The 19,540-nt window shown below is 48.9% G+C and overlaps 1 protein-coding gene across 13 annotated transcripts in view; it reads right to left on the bottom strand.

Annotated features, from left to right (window-relative positions):
• CREB3L1 (cAMP responsive element binding protein 3 like 1) overlaps positions 1-19,540 on the bottom strand; it is a 63,477-nt gene that overhangs the window by 16,865 nt on the left and 27,072 nt on the right. For 5 of the 13 annotated variants that reach the window (XM_032691234.1, XM_032691233.1, XM_032691228.1 and 2 more), the window contains one exon: positions 4,326-4,554. In XM_032691234.1, the coding sequence (XP_032547125.1) occupies positions 4,326-4,554 (229 nt within the window). Of the gene's footprint in view, positions 1-4,325; positions 4,555-9,171; positions 10,611-10,760; positions 11,037-19,540 lie in introns of those variants that run through there. The other 8 variants (XM_032691224.1, XM_032691225.1, XM_032691223.1 and 5 more) reach the window with 4 other exon arrangements.

The following is a 19,540-nucleotide window of genomic DNA, read 5'->3' on the forward strand; positions in this document are numbered from 1 at the left end:
GCATGGCCAGCATCACAGAGCTGCCAGGTGTGTTACCAAGAATAGCACCATCTCTGTCCTAGAAAGCTGGTGAGAGGGCAAGCATGATGACAGTAAAAGGCTGACAGTGCTGCTTTGGCCTCCAGATGATGTTGTGCCATCATCTGGATGATGGGCTTTTTTGCCTGACAGAAAGGAGGAAGGTCCATTTCTGTGGAAGGAAGCCCAATGTGGCACCTGCTCGTGAGGCTGCTTCCACAGCTGGTCCCCTCAGTCTCACCTCTGAGACTCTCTCCTTCACCCAGCACTGCTCAGCAGAACTGCTGCCTGCAGCTGTGCTGTGCTGCCATTGCTAGCAGGGACAAGAAGCAGCAGTGAGGGAAATGAAGTGTCTGAAGAGAACTTGCTCCCTGCCTGCTCTGTCCTGTGCACATTTGAGACGTGAGCCTGGCTTGTCACTGGAAGTAGAGATCACAGGAACTGGGATTCAGGCAGCATCGGATAAACTGCAGCTCAGATGGGAAAAAAGAGTGCTAGGCAGGAAAGCTGCCTGGACTCTGCTCTGAAGTTTTGGTCTTTGCTCTTCAAACACTTCAGCCTGCCAAAAAGCTACTCCTGGCTGGCTTACAGCCTCCACCCTCCTTCTTAATCCCCATGCCTTCCCTTTCCCTTTTTATCTGACAACCAGAAACACATTTGGCTTGACACAGGACAAACTATTGCTAAGAGTGTCACCAGATAGTGCCCCAGTTGCCTCCACATGAGGCCATAGTCCAACTCACTCTCTGACCCCTCTGCACTGCTCTCTGCATGCAGCACTCTCAGTCAGACCCAGGGATGTTGCCTAGCTATCTGCTGCATACAGCAGCTCTGAAGTGCAGGCCGCAGTACAGAAGATGTCCTGGCAAGAGGAGAGGGGGAAAAAGGTCCTTCTCAGGTCCAGAAAAGCCTGCACAAAGAGTACAAGCAAACAGCTGTTCATGTGGAGCTGCCATCTGATCTAAACTTAAAGGTACCTTAACAACTCAGCCTCTGTTGCCTCTTGGAGATGCCAGGGCAGAATCCTGCCTCCGGCTTTTGCTTAGACAGAGTGGTGTTAAAGCCTGGGCAAGGATTATATCAGTTAACACAGTGCTGTCCTTGCCAATGGAATATGTTATCTTCCTGTCTTTGGTCTAGCACCTCTTATTTTCTGCCTAGACAAGTATCTCTAGCACATGCTCGTTTCTTCCAGCTGCCTCTGTGACTGGACATCTTCAAGCACAGACACAGCTCCTGTGGCTGCTCTGTGTGTGTATTAGCTGTGAGTGCTGCTCTCAGTGCTGCTAGATCACTTCCTAGAGCTTCCCACAATGCAGCAGGGCCAATGTCATCAGGCAGCGTCTCAGGCAGGGCTGCACTGCACAGGCATAACAATAGAGGCTTCTGAGCAGACACAGAGTGGACTGTGTTTTCTCTGTCCTGCAAAGGACACAAAACCTGCAGCTGGTAGTGAAGTCCCCTGGTATGTAGACAACCCCCCCTGCATACCTCTGGTATGCAGACAGACCCTTTCTGATGGAAGGAGGCAAGGTGGTACACAGCCATGAGTGTTTGTGTCCAGAAAACGTGGACTGACTTCTGCCTGTCACAGAGATAAAGGACCTTGAGAGATCTTCCAGTCTATCCCACTGCTCTAGGCAAGTTCAACCACACCTGTGTCAGTCCTGACAGATGGTTGTCTGACTTGATCTTACTGCTCTGAAAGGCAATGAAGCATCCACAGCTTCCCCCATTTAAACTCTTCTATGGTTTCACTATGCCCAGTATGGGAACATTTTGCCTTACTATGATTTGAAGCCTCGTCTTCCTCATCTTCCCTTTCTGTTGCAAAGCTCTGCATTCCTCTTTTTCTCAGAGGTGTGGGGCACCCTCTGTGGGAGCTGCTGCTGAAGCAAGGGAGAGCAGACCACCAAGAGCTCTCTCCAATGAGACTTGACTCAGTGAGAGAGCAGCCCCCAGTGCTGTCAGTCCAGACAGGCTAAGGAACAGACACCCAAATAAGTATGTGCTGTCCTCCCATTTCCTGTCTACATTCTGACCCTGCTCTCTTTCCCACCCTCTAAGATTTATCTGGGGAGTGATTGGGTTACAGAATCAGAAACACATAGGCCATCAGAGGGTCAATAAGGGATTGAGGAGGAGGCATCTTGTGTGGACACATCTGTGTTCTGCTGCCTGAGAGGATGTTTCAGAGGCCTGGCCAGTCTGTAACCACTGCAGATTTCACTATATGCTGGTGGATGAGGCATCCCAGGAAGCTCCCCCTCTACTCTAGATACTCTGTACATATTAGGAAGAAGTACAGCTGAGAGATATCTGTAGCTGCTCTGGGTTGAAGAGGTGAGGCAAAGTGCAATGAGGAAGCAGGACTTGAACAGGAGGGCTGGCACTAGCCTGAGGCTGTTCTGCACAACCCTGGTTCCCCCTGCTCCTGGCATCAAATCACACCCTGCAAAACTGAGGGACGGTACTGACAACTGAAGAAGCCAGTCCGTATACACAAACCATCTGGAAAGCAGACTCTGCTGATAAGCGGGGTCACAATGCACCCAGTGGCTTGCTCTAGCTGACCTGTGTTTGTGGGAACCATGTGGGAAGGGGCAGGATTTGGAAAAGTTTTGGAGATCTGCAGAAAAGCTGGGAGAAAGCTGATTAATAGCAAGCCTCAGCCAGCTCCAAGCCTAGACAGAGTGGGGGCATTCCTGAGGAGCTCTGCAGACCAAGCAGAGCTTGCTTAATGTTAAAGAAAAGCCATTCCTGGACAATTAATTTTAAATGAATGTCTAAAAGGACTGAGACCGGATGGAACCGTGCCAAAAGGACTGCACAGTGTTGTAAATACTGGATCTGACTCAGGGCTTCACTAGAATATGACTCACATCCAATTATGAGCCAAGAAAGCCCTGGAAAGATGAGCTGAATTACTGAGCTGCAGGACTGGGTGCACAGATAGTCCTATACCTGCCATATTAATATTAGGCCTTACTTCCTGTATAAAGCTGATCTGCACTCTCAAGAGAGCAAGTGCCAGGTGCATCTCAAGCTCTCCTGAGTTGAGTGCTATACACTCTGTGCTGGCCTCTGCCCAAGGGTATCAGTGTCACACTCCATTCACAAGAGTCATAGTCTTGCCTTTGAGACACAGCAGCTGAAGGAGGGGCATGTCCAAACACAGAGGAGAGGAGCAGAAGTGGTAATAAGTGTCTCAGAGAGGAGTCCCTGAGGTAGCTTCATGTATGCAGTCTTAATTTTCAGAGCTTTCTACAAAATCATCCTTTTTCCTACTGTCATTCCCAAGTCTCTTCTCCTCTTATTCATTTTCAGGGGCAAAATAAAGATGTGTTTATTTGTTCGTGCTGGTTTGTTTTTTTTTTAGTTGCCCCCTCCAAGACTGTACTGGAGTTAAAGCTAAGGAAGAAGAAATGTAAGTGGAAAGCTTTTTTGATACTAAGGCAGAGCTGCTTGGCCTGCCATAAGCCTCTCTCCCAGCACCTTTCTGAGTTGCCCCTAAGGAACGTGGCAGACAGTTGTGCCTTTTGAAGGGACCAAAGAGGCAGTGGAGGCCGGCCTCCTCTTCTCCTACCTTGACATTTGTACCAGAGAGCTGGGATCATTGCTGGCCATTAGAGGGAAGCCTCTGTCCCAGGTCTCACTCTTGCTCAAAGGAATGGTTTTCTTCTGTGTATACTGAGCCTATGCCACTGCTTTTTCAGGCAGCATGGTGTCCATCAGCTGTTGGGACACCCACACAGTCCCACAAATTACAGGACTCTCTGCAAGGACGGCTCTAAAAATATCCAGCCGTCATAAATTATGGTGAAATGAATTGTTTTAAAAATAAGTCTTGAAATTACTGTCCCTCTCTGTCTCCTGCTAAAAAATCTGCCAGTAAAGAAGCCACTTAGCCTTCCACATGTACCAGCACTCATGCTTCCTATGTTCAAGCCAAAACCCTGCTGCCTGATGCCAAAATGAAGCTAGATCTAGGGCATCCACACCCAAGTTTGCAGGATCCTAAAAAGACATTGTCTATTGCTTGTCAGAAGCTGGCAGCACACCGAACCACAGCCAATTATCATCCTCATAAATAACAGTAAGCCCGGCAAAGGAGCAATGTGACTGTCAAAGCACAAACGGAAGGAAAAAACATAGGCTGTATTTGACAACTGCAGATCACATTCTTCCCCAGATTAGCCACGTGCAAGCCCAAGGAGTAGCCAGTTTGTCCTTACACATGGAAGCCAGCCAGAGCCTCTGCTAACAGATGTGCCCAAAGTTGTGCAGTGTGCATATCTCATGCTCACCATTAGTATTATCTTCAGCCTTGACAGGCACAAGGGGGCTCTGGGGAGCAGAGTCTCCACTGAGGGAATAGCTGTGCTCTGCCTGGATGCCTGGAGTGGGTGGATCCAGGTCCATGTCCAGCAGTGGGTTCTTCTCAGCCAGTACTGGGTCATCGAAGAAACTGCTGAACAGGTCATTGGAGAAATCCTCCATGTTGTCAGAGAAGTGATCCAGGTTCTCTGAGAAATGCTGAGAAAAGACAAAGGGAGAGAGAGCGTTAGTGTCAACTCCAAGGGGGATCTGAGAGCCTTCCTCTGCACTGAGAGCCAAACCTTAGTGACAACAGATCCTATTCCTCGCCTGCATCAGGTTGACAAAAACACCTTTAATTAAGACAGAAAGGGACGTGGTGCTGTATATCACTGCTTGTTTATCTATGCCACAAACACTCGTGAAACTTCTATATTCTCTCATCTCCCCCTTTCTCTGTGAGTACCGATCTGCATCTTCCTAGCACCATCTCGCTGTGACAACAAACTGAATAGAGCACAAGGCAAGAAATTCCTATGATGACAAAGTGCAAGTGTGGCAGAAAATCATGGTCTTCAGTGCCTGTCCTTGGCGACACTTTCTCATGTTCTCTGCCAGCAGCAATAGGCACACTGATGGCCCAGAGAACATCAACCCAGCTGCTGATTTCTATCAGAGAAAAAAAGATTGGTTGGATCAACATAACAGGAAGGCCCCCTGTTGTATTTAATTTCCTCTGGGATTTAACAGCCCCTCTGTGGACCATATGAGGTTGTACTCCAGCCAGATAATGCCTGTGAAATTCGGCTCCCCAATGAAGTTTAAACACTACAGATGGGCTGTTAACAACAAACAATCATTCCACTAATCATTCCAGTAACAGTTAGTAAATCTGGCCAGTTCTGCTGCAGAGCTGGGCTCCTGATACTACAGTGAACCTGCTTCCTTTGAGGCACATCCTCCTTTTCAGAAGTCAAATCACTAACTTTTCCATTTGCTACAACAAAGTATGGGTTGGGCAGGGAGAAAAATGATGGCTGCCAAACACCAGCTGAAAAATTATCCCATTTGTTGGCAGATTGAGGCTTCTGGCTCAGGGAGAGGAAAGAAAAGACAGATAGATTCAAGTGACTGTATTACACAGACGGAACTGTGTAACTTAAATGAACTGGAGAGAGCTCAGCAGAGTCAGACTGGGTCTGTCCCCCCACCCCCTGCCTGGAAAAGCATCTGGGTGGGCAGAAAGGCATTGAAAGCAGTATATTGAAATACCAAGAGTAACAGGGTATGGATGAGAGTGGGAGAGAGTACACAGATTCTAGAGTGGAGACATGAATGCCAGTGAATTCCAGTGTGAGAGCTGAGCTCAGGAAGGAGCCTGGCTCCTAGAGAAGCATGGGGTGCATGCAGTCCTTTCTTTCATCAGTGCTAGGACTGAGGGAGGCGGTGGCCAGAGGACCCCGGATGCCGGAGCCTGTAGGTTCCTGCTCCTACAGGAATGTGTATTTGTTTTACCAGAGCACAGTAGCTCTGTCAACATTCCACTGGCTGTCAGAGGGCTGGGGAGTGAAGTAGGCTTTAGCTGAACAGACCCATGCTTCCAACAAGTGGGGGAGGGAGATGGTGAGCTGTAGCAGTCTTGAATATGTCAATGTCTTTTACCCTCCAACATCATCCCATAGCTGCTCAGTTTAAAACCTCAGATGCTCACAGAGCATGCTGGAAGTGGGGGTGGAGTCCCTCCCACGTGCATTCTGCCTGACACAGGTTTCTTTCCCTTTGCTTCCTTCCCACTTGTCCTCTGACTGCCTGGAGTGACAGCCCAACACACCACCATCCGAGGCTTCCCTGGAGGGCAGACACTGCATGTGAAAGTAAGGCAGAAAAGGCATGCTCATGCTAAATCCCAGTGTTGAGGCCCTCCCTGGATGTCTGGGCTGAAGTTTTCTCCACTTGTTCCCATAGCAGACACGAGTTGGCGAGGTAGCTTGGTAAAATCTACCCATCCATTTCCAAGTTGCCTAGAAGCATTTCTGCACTTGAATCAAGTGACAGAAAACACCTTCCATCCGTGCAGAGCATAACTTCTTCAGAGGGACCTGAGTCAGCAGATGAAACTGGGTTAGACAGTTATCTAAAAACCACTAGAAAAACAGGTTTTGTCCTATCCTACAGCATAGAGGGATAAAGACTTTGGAGTCCTGAGCATTAACCCCAGAGAGCGCCTGTTCATGTAACAGCTGTTCTTTGTCTTGTGTTCTCTAAACAACACAAGCAAATACAGGATATGAACACGATAGCCTTACGGTAAGGGCGAGAATATAACCACAGAGAAGTGAAGGGATTCAGAGTTCTGGCACACCACAGCATAGCAGAGCCAGGATAAAACAAGAGGCATTCAAATCCTATATACTGTTGTGACCATCAAAACTAGAACCACTGGTAGCCCTGGAGGAGAAGCAGAGCTGGATGGACAGCTGTGGGGAGAGCTGTCTGCAACTCTGCCATGTGCTTAAAATTTCTTTCATGACTGTGCATTAACAAAGGCAAAGGTGGGAGTAAAGAGAGTCAAGAGAATGCATTTATGCAGTAGCTCCACAGATTATCTTTTAGTGGCATCCCACCCACACTTAGAACAACCATCTCTCTCAGTCAGTCAACAATCTTTCCATTGTAGGACAAACCTACCTGGAGGGAAGAGGCAGAGATGTGCCTCTGGCTATATTCCTAAACAAAAAAACAGGTTTGTTGGAGGACCTCACTGCTTGGAAGCAAGGATGAAGGCAACACTGTTCTCCAAGAGACATGGGAGTTAGGTCCCCAAGAGACCATTCTCTCCCAAGAGACAGAGACCTACTGCACAGGACAGGGCAAACATAGGTGAGAAGTAAAGAATTAAACTTGCAGCTTCCCTGGGCATCCAGAAATGTTGGGGCACCTACCCCTCTCTGGGCTATGGGTCATATCCTCCATCACAATTAAATACTGGCAAAGCTTTCTCACCAAAGCAGTCCCATTTCAGTTCTCATCACTCATACATATACCAATCCAACATCTCCAAACACAGACAGTGGAGAGAAGGATGATAGCCTATGAGATTGGGAATAACTATGGTTATTATCAAAGGGGGCACCAAGGATCCGACACCTTCAAGGAGCAAGAGCACCTATAGCTGACACAGAGCTGAAGATTGCTCTTTTACTCAAAGCAGGTGGCAAGAAGCCGAGGAAAGCATAAGCAGGAAGGGTAAAGCAAACAAATATAATGACATGGCTTTGTAGCTGGTTATATCCACAATGGAAACTACAGGACCAGCAGGAAGCTGTCACCACATCCCAGGAAGACTGCTGGGTCTCTGGGTTGGCTCCATTTCTCCTGAATCCAACAGGTATTGTTAATTTTAGATTTCTTATTAATATAAGACACCTGTGCATGCAACCACATGGTAAGAGGAAAAAGAGTCCTCTTGTCCAGATTCAACTGTGATGGGCACAGTGAAGACAGCCCAGAGTTTATTTTGGATAGATGCCATCAAAGCCACGGCTAATTAGCTCAGTTTGAGCCTGCTAACCCAGAACAGGCAAACTGTCCCACCGAGCCTCATTTTGGGAGCTGCACTTATCTGGCAAAACTCAGAGGCTTCAGCCATATTCTTCCTTTGCACGTGTGAGAAAGAAGGCTTCAGGAAACTGCATGTCCCAGGGTGTGGTGTCTCACAGCTGTGCAGATCATGGCAGAGCATGAGCTTCTGAGCGATATACAGAAGCAGGTTTATCACCTGACCAAATGGATAGCAGCTTTATCCTGGCTGGAAGGTCACATGCCAAAGAAGGTGCTGGGTGGCCACCAGTGCTCCCTTCCCACCCAGAGTGGGGCCAGCACAGCTAAAGGCCTTCATGTGCTGCCACAAAATGACACAACCATGCTAGGCTTCGGGGAGACTTTTGCTGACACAATGGCGACAATGATCTCAGCAGACCAGGGAAGGTCCAAGAAAGAGTCCCCAAAACTCAGATGTGAAGGAAGGTGGGATAGACGGACATACAGGAGCAGAGCAGGCTCATCCTCTCACAGCCTCTTCAAGATCTAAACTCTTCGAGAGTGCCTTGCAGCCAGCACCCACTCCTCAGAAGGCTGGTCAAGACATTTGTGACAATGAAGGACTCTGCAACTCTATTGAGATCATCTCGGGTAGATTTTGCGCAGATGGGCCTGGCTTTAGTAAGGAGGACCAGTCAACTGGGAAACTTGACCCTTACCATCCTAGCCCAGAGGGAGTGGGTGTGCAGTGTACTGGGGGAAAACAGCTTCCAGATGGGATACGAAGCTCACAGCATAGTCTCATTTTGCATTATTCTCTCCTGTTATCTCCCCCTCCCTTTCACACCCTCCTTCCTTCTCCTTCTAACTATGCTCCAAAGCCAAGAAATAGCACGGGATGTGTTTCCAAAGCTGTATTACCAGTGAGCGGTCAGGGAGGGGGCAGCCAAGGGACAGAAATGCAATGGCGAGGATGTGCTGGATTTCCTGATCCAAGCCTGATTTCTAGTTTGGATCTAGGCTAGGAGTTCTAGGAGGACGGGGAGGCAGTGCCCAAAGAGGATTAGCCAGTGTGCACAGGTATGGAGAGGCAATGACCATCACATCTCTAGGCCCAACAGAGAGCCTTAAGCTGTTCTGGTGCCACAGGAGAATCTGCTCAAGCTGAGGCCATCTCAGCTATGGGGAGAGAGTGAGAATCTGTCAGCTGCTGGCTTCTGCTCCCTCCCACTCCGGGTGATCAACATAGGCACTGACTCTTCCAAACATATTTCCACCACATGTTTTCACCCTGACCTCATGCTTAGGGTTGTCTAAATAGCACACTGTATGTGCGTGCGTGCACTTCTCATTTGAACACCCTTTCCTGTTGTACAATAGTTATCTGGGGAGCTAATGTAAGGCATTCAGACATCCAAATGCAAGCTGTATGTTTCTCCCCACCCAGAGCTGGTGTTAGACCTCTGGAGGCCCCAAGCAGAGACTGAGGCACTAAGCCTTCTCCTCTGCCTGGGCGTGCATGGAATGCCTTAAGGTGTCACTCCTGTAGCCTAAGGGCACTCTGCATGGATGAGGAGGGGATGATTTCCTCTCCCTGGATCCAGTTCTCTGTAGTCATCCTGGCTGCCTCTGTCCCTCCTTTTCCTTTTCATGCTTCTATCCTTTGACTGTGACTTTTCCTTTCCCACCTCCAGCTGAGTTGTTTGGAGACAGCCTCTCTTCAGGATCAGCCTGGTTCTCACAGCCTTTCTGGTCCTATCACAACGGTCTCACTCCAAAGAGAAAGCAGCGAGGGGCTAATCCAGCTGGGCAGCAGCCCAGGCCCAGGAGACGAAGGGCCTTTGCAGGTTGGAGGTTCTGCTCGTGCTGGCAGGCGGTGAAGATGGGGAGTGGATTCTTCTGAGTTTTCTCTTTTCTTTTTGAAAGTATTTTTCCTCTTTGCTTGCCAAGATAAATCTCCTGTCCCAGCTGTGACATCTGCATTTCCCTTCTCTGCTTTCACTAAGGAATGAAGCCCCCTGCACTCCAGCTGCAGAGCTGAGGTTTTCTTTACATTCCAGGAAAGAAGAGCCCATACACTCCAGACAGTCCTTCTGCTCTCTTTAAAATGCAGAGAATTTTAGACCTTATGAAAGTGAAGTTCTCAACAATGTTAACAAGATTCAGGCAGGATGGACAGATGCTGTGAACACTTCTCCACACAGTCCAGTTGGTGCATGTGCACCCCGAGGGGCTCAAGTGATCATCCAACCACCTCTTGGCTCTCTCAGATCCCTCTATGCTGACCTGTATTGCTCTTGCTCTCTCCCCTCATGTACCAGTGTTCCCTGCTCCTCCATGCCTCGTCTGCCCAGATCCCTGATCTGCTTGGACAACTTGTCATTGCCCTGCTACCCCCTTGCTATTCCTGCTTCCCTGTGTGCCATGGCTGAAGCACCAAAGGCCAAACTGTCTGTGGGCGCCATTGCCATTTCCCTCCAGCAGCAGGACGGCACTTGGGCCAGCAGCACCTCTCAGTCTTTCCCAGAGACTGTGGCAATGCCCAAGTCACCTGTGATTACTTTCAGCATCACAACCTTGAACTGCATGGTGGACCAAACTGAACCTGATCTAGAACCAGGCCCAGAATTTGCTGCTGTGTGTAGAATCGCAGAGTCACAGAATCGATTAGGTCGGAAACGACCTCCGAGATCATTGAGTCCAACCTATGACCAAACACCATCATGTGTGCACATGTAATCACCACCTCCCTGGGCAGTCCACTCCAATGTCTAATCACTCTTTCTCTGAAGAAAGTCTTTCTAATGTCCAACCTAAACCTGCAGCTTAAGACTATGTCCTCTCGTTCTCTCACTAGTTGCTTGGGAGAAGAGGCCAACCCCCACCCAGCTACAACCCCCTTTCAGGTAGTTGTAGAGAGCGATAAGCTCTCCCCGGAGTCTCCTCTCGTCTCTGCAAGGCTCAGGCACAACTCGCTGTGGAAACCTCCTTCCACCGCGCATCCGTGCCAAGGTCCTGGATTTATAATTTCCAGCGCTAGGCGCCACAGGACCTAGGAGGGACCGACGGCGGCTCAAGGTACAATCAGGGGAGGGCGACTGGGGGCGCGGCGCGCAGGGCCGGGGTGCCGCAGCCCCTCATGGGCCGGGCGGTCCGGCCCGGCCCCCCCGGCGCGCGGGACCGCCGCCGGCGGGTAACGGTCGCCGCGGCGCGCTTCCAACGGCCCGCAGCGGCGGCCGCCCATTGGCCGGCGCCGCCGAGCGGCGGCCAATGGGAGGCGGCTGCCAGCGGCGCGCGGCGGGCGCGAGGAGTGCAGGGTTAGGACGGAGCGGCGCGGGCCGCTCCTTCTCCTGCCGGGATCCTTTGGGAGCGCCCCAGGGAACACCGTCCCGGCCCTTCTGCAGGCACCCTCCGGCACATACGGCTCCCACGGCTTGCTGTAACCTTCCTGGCAAGCAGGAAGGTTTCCTGTTTTTTCCCCCTCCTCCCCTACAACCCTGGCAAGGGGGACAAAGCCATCAGCTGGCGGAGCGGGTGATGTTGTTAAAAGCATGTGCACAACACAGACCCCTTCGAAATTCCGTGGCCGAGACTGCAGCTGTGTAATAGCTCAGAGTTTACAAGCCTGCAGTTCATTGGGAAGGAACCTTGGGAGGCACCAGCTCAGGAAGAGAGGGCAAGTTAAGTATTTCACTTCAATGTTTTTGCTCCTGAAAGAATAAAAAGAAGGGAGAAAAAGGAGAAGTTGAAATCTGCTAGCCTGTGACTGGGTTTCCCAGCAGCATCAAGTGGATGCACTTTGAGTGCTGCTGCAGTCCCCACATCTGGCTCTAGTGTTCAGCATAAACAGGATTAGCAGTCGGCATTGGCAGTGGTGATGTGGGAGAGATTGGGAGTGCCCTGCAAGAGGAATGACTGAAGCAAGGCAGAACGCAGGCCGACGTGAATCTAAAGGCAAGTGGCACTGCAGTGTGGCCATAGTGTCGTGGCCATCTGTGTGCCCTCCAATCACCTGCGGGTGCCACAGTGCAGGGCAGGTATGCACGTGCTATAGGGAGGAGGGGGAAATGGCAGCCACCCCGTGGCAAAATCGGCTCCACTGGCCTGGAGTGGGAAGCAGCTACAGTACATAGTTTGCTTATTGCATGAGACTTGCTGAATCTGCAGAGACAGGAGCACCCCTCCTCCCAGAGCAGCAGCACCATGGAGGATAATTAGGAATGCCTCCGCTTTTCAGAGTGCTTTTACTGTCTGTATGCTACATACACAATGAACATCCCAAATTTCCTTTGGCTTACAACTGCCTTGCAGCTGACTGATTAAAAAAAAATTAGAGCAGGACTTAAACCATGCGCAGAAGCGGACACAACCCTCTTGGGATGAAACATTTAGATCAGCTGCTCTTAGCCCTCATTTGGCAGAAGATTTGGGATGTATTTCTAGGAGTCTGTGAAAGGTAAATAAAAAGTTTGTCCTTCAAGGCTTTCTTGAACTTGGAGAACTGAAGACACCTGCTTGGTGCAGAACAAAGTCGCTTTTATTTCTGAGCCATCATGGTGGCAGCTGGGCTGTGTTCAAACAGAGATGCGTAGGAGCTGTTCTCTGTGGGAATACAGGTACCCCTGGGCAAGCTGGCAGGGGTCTCTTCCTCTTCTTTGCTCCTTCCCAAGCCAAGGTCAGTACAGTTTCCGGGCAGAGACTTCACACAAGCAGTAGCTTCTGGAGAGAGAAGCTGTATTGTCATCTCTGCTCTCTTGGCCAAATTGGTGCTTTGTGTTAACATGGCAGCCTCAGCTGCATTTGCAGCAGGCTCTCAGTGACACCCTAACTCCACACCATGATGAGGGGCTTTTACCTGCTAGAGTGTCTTGGGGAGGAAGTTCATGTGAACTTTATGTCCGTATGTGTGAAAATAGAATCCATCAGTTTTGGGAAGGCCCTATCTGCTATGTTATCCTGATCCACCTTCATCCAGGTGTGCCCTTTGCAGAGCCCAAACACATCCATCCCTTCTCAGTCACCACAGAGGCACAGCAGCAAGAACACAACTGGGTGTCCATAGCCATGCCTGTAGGCGTGCAGCATCCCTGCACAACCTAGGGATGCATCTCTGGCCCAGCCTTGCAAATCTAGAGGCAAATCTACCCTGGAAAAGCCTACATGGATTTAATTCTGTGTGGCATGTCTGCCTGAGCAGTTTGCAGAACAATTCTGCTTAATGGTGAGGGATGTGTGGTGCAATGAAAGGCAGCAGACGGGGCAAATGAAAGAAAAGACTGGTTTACTCTGCATGACTCTCTGTGAACAATCCTGCCATGCTGACGTGAAGCTGGGTCACAGTATCACCAAAAGACATGAAATGCAGAATGAATGTTCAATACAATTGAAAACAAATTAGAGAGGTGCAACTGCTCAAGCTGAGCACCAGTCAGTGGGATGGGAACATTTGTATTCAATAACAAAAATAAGTTAGAATAAATGCCACTCCACTATTGCCTCCATCTTTCTTGGAAGCTTCTGGCCCTGCCCAGTATGGAGTTGCCAGAGTTGGCAGATCTCTGCTCTTAGACAGCCTGTCAGCCTCATACCATTATGAGCCTTCTTTCTGCATCTTGCAGGAAATCAAGAAAGGCACACTGGGAGATAGAGGAAATCTTCTTTGGGAGATAACCACAAAAGGAGGAAAGGTCTGTATTATCTTTACAATCATTTTCATTTGTTTAATTGAAACTGTTTCTCTTCAGTGCTCAGAGAGCAAAATCAGAGATAATTCACATTTTGTCCCCTGGCAGGTCCCTGTAGACCCATAAAGAAAAGCAGGACTTGGAAGAGGAAGATAGTTGTACTCTATTCAAGTCCAAAAGCTGAGGCATGCAGCTAATACCAAACATTACTGGTGGCTTTCATTCCTTGGGCCTTTGTAAAGGGCAATTACAGAGCAACTAAGTATGGACTAGCTGATTTGTGACTCAAGGATGTGAGGGATTTTCATGCAAAATCTTGAGAGGGCAAGAGCTGGAACTCTCTTCAGTGGCCAGGCTGGGTTTTGCAAGCAGCAGACTGAATGGGGTCCCGCCCCAGGACAGTTTTCAAAGCAATTCAACTTGGAATGCAGATTTCTGACCTGCTGCCAACATCCCAGTGGAAAATCTGTGCCCTGAGCAGTAGATAGGAAATTAAACTTCAGCTTCAATGCTGAGGGTATCATTTTCACCATAGCAGTGGAGCTGCAGAAACCAGAGTCTCTGGAGAATGGGGAAACCCTTCCTAGCCCACAAAGGGCAGTAGCACCTCTAAGACCATTTGTCACTACTGGGGCATCCTGGATTAACACCATCCTGGGGTAGATGTTGGTGTGATGTTGGTGAACCAGGGGGTCAAAGCCCTTTATTTCCAAAGATGAGGATGGATATCTGACTGGTCAGAGATCAGGCAGTCACTTCAACCATGGGATGAAAATCACTGCTGAAGGAGAAAGGAAGTCTGTGAAAACCCTTTCACAACACCTGGCTCTCGAGCTATGCCCTCTTCAAGCTGGACTTCTTCATGATGAGGCCCAGCAGCCAAGTGCCCTGTAGCTGTTCAGAAGAAGTAGAAATGTGGAGATGCATGGTATCATGCACTCAAGCTTCTGAGAAGAAAAGATCCCAAGTTCCTTTGAAGACAGGAAACCTATTATGCCCTGAATTCCTGCCGTGAAAGTTCCTGTGTCTGAGATCAAGCAGACATCTGCATCCCAGCATTGGAGTGGTGTCTGCAGAAGCTGGTGGATTTATGAATCCATTTTCTGGATGTCCCTGGAGCAGCACAAGGAGATGATGCACAGTTTCATGGGTTTTAGGACCTAGAGGAACCAGTCTGGTACTCCAATATGGTTCCTTACAGTGCTGAGTGCAGGAGCTGCATTCATGTCTCCTGCTTCAAACTCATCATGTGCAACTGATCTCAGTTTAATGCCTCCAGATAAATCCACCCCTTAAAAAAAACACAACCAAATCAACTGTTGTAGAAGCTAAATACAGTCACCAAACATATGAGTCATTGCAAAGAGGAACTCTCTAGCTTAAGTGTCCAAAGTGTTTTCTCAGGCTTTTTGCTCTTAGATAAAAAAGTCCTTACTACCAGAGATCTTCGTGAGAACAAATCCAACTCACCATTTAATTTGTGGAGTGTGGTATGGCATGGCCACCCTGCCAGGTTATTCTACAGACAGCAGAAACAGCATTGGTCATATTGCAGGCAGGGAAAACTTGAGGACTTATTTAATGATGGCAAGTGGTGGTCACGTAACTCCACGTTAGCAGCAGATTCAAAGATTAAATTATCTTTCTGTGTAGTTAATTCCTCGATTTTAATGTAATCAATTCACAGGGGGAAGTGAGTGATTCCTGTGGCAAAAGAAGTTACAGCCCTGCTGTGGTAGCCAGTGCAAAGTGCGAGCCTTAGAAAATCAAGATAAAATCTACAGTGGTTTGGTTTCTGGACATCCTTTCAGACATGGCCTTATTTTGTAGGTATATAATCCAGGACCAGAAGCAACAATAACTATCCATCATGTGGATAACGTAACAGTGTCCATCATGGTTTTATGTGCAACAAAAGAGAAGAAGCATCAGTGAGAACATCCCTTTCTGTCCCTTAACCCCAACACTAAGTGAATTTTCCCAAGTATGGTGTTTTCCATATAGATGAAACCCTTCACAAGTGCCCAGTGTGTCTCCCAGCACAGATGCAGCCAGCCCTCTGTTCCTGCCTGGATGCTTATAGCAGCAGGCATTCTCATGCCAACCTCTTCCCTCATGCCTCTGCTCCCTGATTCTCCCCTGCTGTGCTCCTCTTTTGCTGCCTTCTTGTCTCTTCTCTCTGAAATGGTGCACACATTTGGCTTGCCTTCATTGTGTGATAAATCTCACCCTGCATCTTGGGTTCGTTTTCTGAAAGTTTTGAATGGTGTGTTGGAAATGCTGTTGGACAATAGGAGCTCTTTGAACCCTGGCCAGCTGGACGGGACTCCTTGCGTTGCAGCTGACATGCAGGCTTTGGCGGTCTTTCTCGACTCTTTCCTCTCTTCTCTTTTCTTTACAGCATTTGAATTGTCCTCAAACTTCATTTTTTGAGTGGGCAGTGCATTTCTGAATCTTTTCATCATTATATTATTATTAATTGTGGTCATGACTATTTCTCCTTCTGCTGGCACTCCTGGGTGTATCTCTCCTCTCTCACTTAATATCTTGGGTAAGACTACCTTGGCCACAACCCACTCAAGCAGTGACTCAGAATCCCTGGCCCACTCCCAGCAGAGATGCAAGAGTTTTGCCAATTGGTTTAAAATGAGGCCATCGTTTTCCAGAGCTACTCTTGCACTCAGCAGAGCTGAGTTGGGTGGAAAAGCTCAGCTCTGTGGTTCCAGGGAGTCCATCACTGGTGGACAGGCAGTCCCTGGGGTATTATGAAAGCAGAGCCCTGCTCCCTTTGGGTGCAACCAGGACAACTTCTGAGCCAGGCAGTAGGATTCTCTGCTGAAAATAATTTTGCTCCCTAAGGGTCACTGCACTCAACTTCCCCATTCCCAAGCCTGTGGAGGAAACAAAGCTAAGGGAGGCATGTGGGCATGATGTGAGGGAGAGAAATGGCATAGCCTGAAGCAGGCCCCTCGTATCTCTGGATTTGAGATTTGCTTGCAGCAGTGGTACGCTGTAGAGAAACCCCATCTTCATCCTCCAAGCATCTCAGTTTTTCCCAGCCATACAGGAGCTTGGGAATTGTCCTGATTCTAAAGGCAGGAGGGGACCTACGGCTCAACTGTTTGCACCTACACAGATTGAGTTTATGTAGTGATGAAGGCTGCTTTACGACTGAATACCTCCTGTAACTTAAAGACATTCAAACAGTGTACTCTTACAGAGGTGGACATGCAAACCTTCATTTCATGCGCTGGGAAGGACTCAAGAAAAAAAGAGATGGCTGGTCTCGGTGAGGCATGGCTGTCTCTCACAGATCATAGAGAGAACCCGAGTCTGAATTCTTCCCACTAGACTGCACTACCTCCTGGAAATGGCACATAGTGATAGAGGGAAGGGGACCACAGGCCTTCTACTACCAAGAGTGGGCATATGGCAGTGTCAGATCATGTCCTTCCCATGTGCTGAGAAGCCCACCTGCTTCACAGGGCAGCTGAGAGTCCTGGTGCTCTTTAGTGCTGGCAATTGCAAGGGAGAGAGACTGATATTATCTGTTGCTTTTTACTCACATCTACCAATGGGAGGAATAGGTCTTGGGTCAAATAAATTTCTCTTTCTTCCTGTTCTGCTGCAAGGCCCAGTCGGGCAGGGAAGCCCACAAGCATCCAGGAATGGTGGTCCTGCCAGCCCTCTCTGTGCTGGTGTTGAAGGCTGAGCAGACTCCTGAGCTCAGCTGCAGCAGCCCAAGCAGTAGGCAGAGGTGTCACCCTCTCTCCAGCTGCAGCACGGTGCAAAGCACAGCTGGTTGCCTGTGCGGAGCTGCCTCTCCCTGGCTGGCAGGCTGGCTGCAGCTGGCCTCCGCTCCCGCCGGCGGGGTGGCATTGCTGCTTCTGCTTGAGGAATGCAAACCGCCCGAGTGCTCTTGAGGATCGGCCAGGAAAAGTCCACAAATAGCAACAGGAAATCAAAATGCCCGCTCCAGACATGCACTAGATACGAGGCCATCCAGCACAAGGAGAAAAATCAAATGCTGGACAATGGAGATTACATCATGCTGTGGATAAACCTGCAAGCCTGTCCAGCTGGGGCCATGCCAACAGGTCCAGATGGCTCAGAAATGCTAACTGCATAGCTACCTCTCTCTTGTCTTCGCTTTTTCTTTCCTCTTTCTTTCCCTATTCTCCATCCCTTCTGGCCTCCTTCCCTCTTCCCTTTCCCAAAATAAAAAAAAAAAAAAATCCTCTGACAACTCTATGTAATTCAATTTCATCAAATGTCAGAAAGGCATCTGAGACCGGTGGATGGGCAACTGGTCTGGACACGGGTCTCTGTCACTTACTTGTAGATATCGAGGCTGTGACCTCATCACACTATGTAGCTGCTGGGCTTGACATAGTAACGTATGCCTTCATCTCACCTGGGACTTCAGCTCCTGGCCACAAAGGAGGAGGCTGCCAGGGCTGCTCCCCTGGAGCCTGAAGCATGTAGGAAAATTAAGAAATCAGCATTGCTCCTGCTCTGCTGCAACTCACACCCCAGCTGCTTGCAGCTGCCACTGACTGCTCGCTGTGGCTGCAGTTACAAGGGGAGTTTTGCTGTCCTCACTAGCAGCCTCTACCTACCACCCTGGCGCTAATTAGTGACAAAGAAAGGAGCGCAGCACCCTCTGTTCTGTCCCCAGCATTGACCAGAGCAGCATGTGCTGCTACTCAGCTCTCTCTCAGAATGATAAAAACAGGACTCAAAGACATGTAAGGAAAAAGTGAAAAGTGTGTGCTTTGCCAGGTCTGAAAAAGGGCTGCAGGCCATTTACTCATTACTTACTGCTAATCCAGCTGCTGGACTGCTGCCAACTATATTTGACAAAACCTGAAGAGCAGGAGAAGCATCAGAGAATGGAAAAGCAACCTCTGTATCACTCTTCCCAATGGATGATGATGATCCTAACTTTACAACAAGTCTGGCAGACTTACTGCGAGAAAAAGGCACCTCCAAAGAAAGGGAAAGTACAAAATGATGCGCTGAGAAGCAGGAGGGATGACATGGGCCTTGAACGCCCTGCTAGGGGACTGATAAAGCCATGACACTCTGGTATTTTTAGCTTGTTACCTCCTTCTCATTTACAAACCAGGGGAGACATAGTCTGGGAGCCTGGGAACTCAGCCCAGGCCTGACCATGCAGCAGTTTTGGGCAGAAATGTAACAGAATGCTCTCAGCAAGTTGTATCAAACCCAGGGAGAAGTTAGGTTTTGTGACTGAGCCAGGATCTGGTTGTGCAGTGGAGGATGAGGTATGAGTACAGCTCATTCACTGGATTTATATAAAGCACAAATTGTTTGGTTTTTAGTAAGGCCCAAAGAGGTCAGGCCAGCAACAGCATGGGCCAAGTACTTTAGTTTAAATCCTAATGCTGACCAACACAGTCACTCAGATTGACACAGAAAGATTACCCTGGATTAGTTTGAAGTATCTGAGGTCAAAATCAGACACATGCAGTCCACAGGGACAAGGAACGGGAGAGGGGTGAAGGAGCTGGGAGATCAGTGTAGAATAGATCAGCCAAACTGAAAATGTTGCTAATATCATATATAGCTACAAAGACCTTCAAAGAGACTCTAACCAGGGAAGTAAGGTAATAGCTCCTTTGAACTTTTCCTGGAAGATATTTACTAGCGAAACCCCATCCCGGTCTAACTTTTCATTGATCTGCTTCACCTATTGATGACACTGCCCCATGTCAGTAAGAACATGTAGTTTTTTATAGCAAGCGAAAGCTGCATCGCTGGAAGTGATGCCCTGAGGATCACACACTGAGTAACTGGCAGAGCCAGGACTACGATACAGTTCTCCCATTCCTGACAACCTCACTGCACTACTGATCATAAAGAGAGAAAAAAACACAACAAAAACAAACCCAACGTCATTCAACTGGTAATTCAGTATTTGTGGCTCAACAGCACCTCGTCAACTCTCAGAGTTTGCC

Source organism: Chiroxiphia lanceolata, chromosome 6 (genome assembly GCF_009829145.1).
Source record: "Chiroxiphia lanceolata isolate bChiLan1 chromosome 6, bChiLan1.pri, whole genome shotgun sequence".
In the NCBI taxonomy this organism is placed as follows: domain Eukaryota; kingdom Metazoa; phylum Chordata; class Aves; order Passeriformes; family Pipridae; genus Chiroxiphia; species Chiroxiphia lanceolata.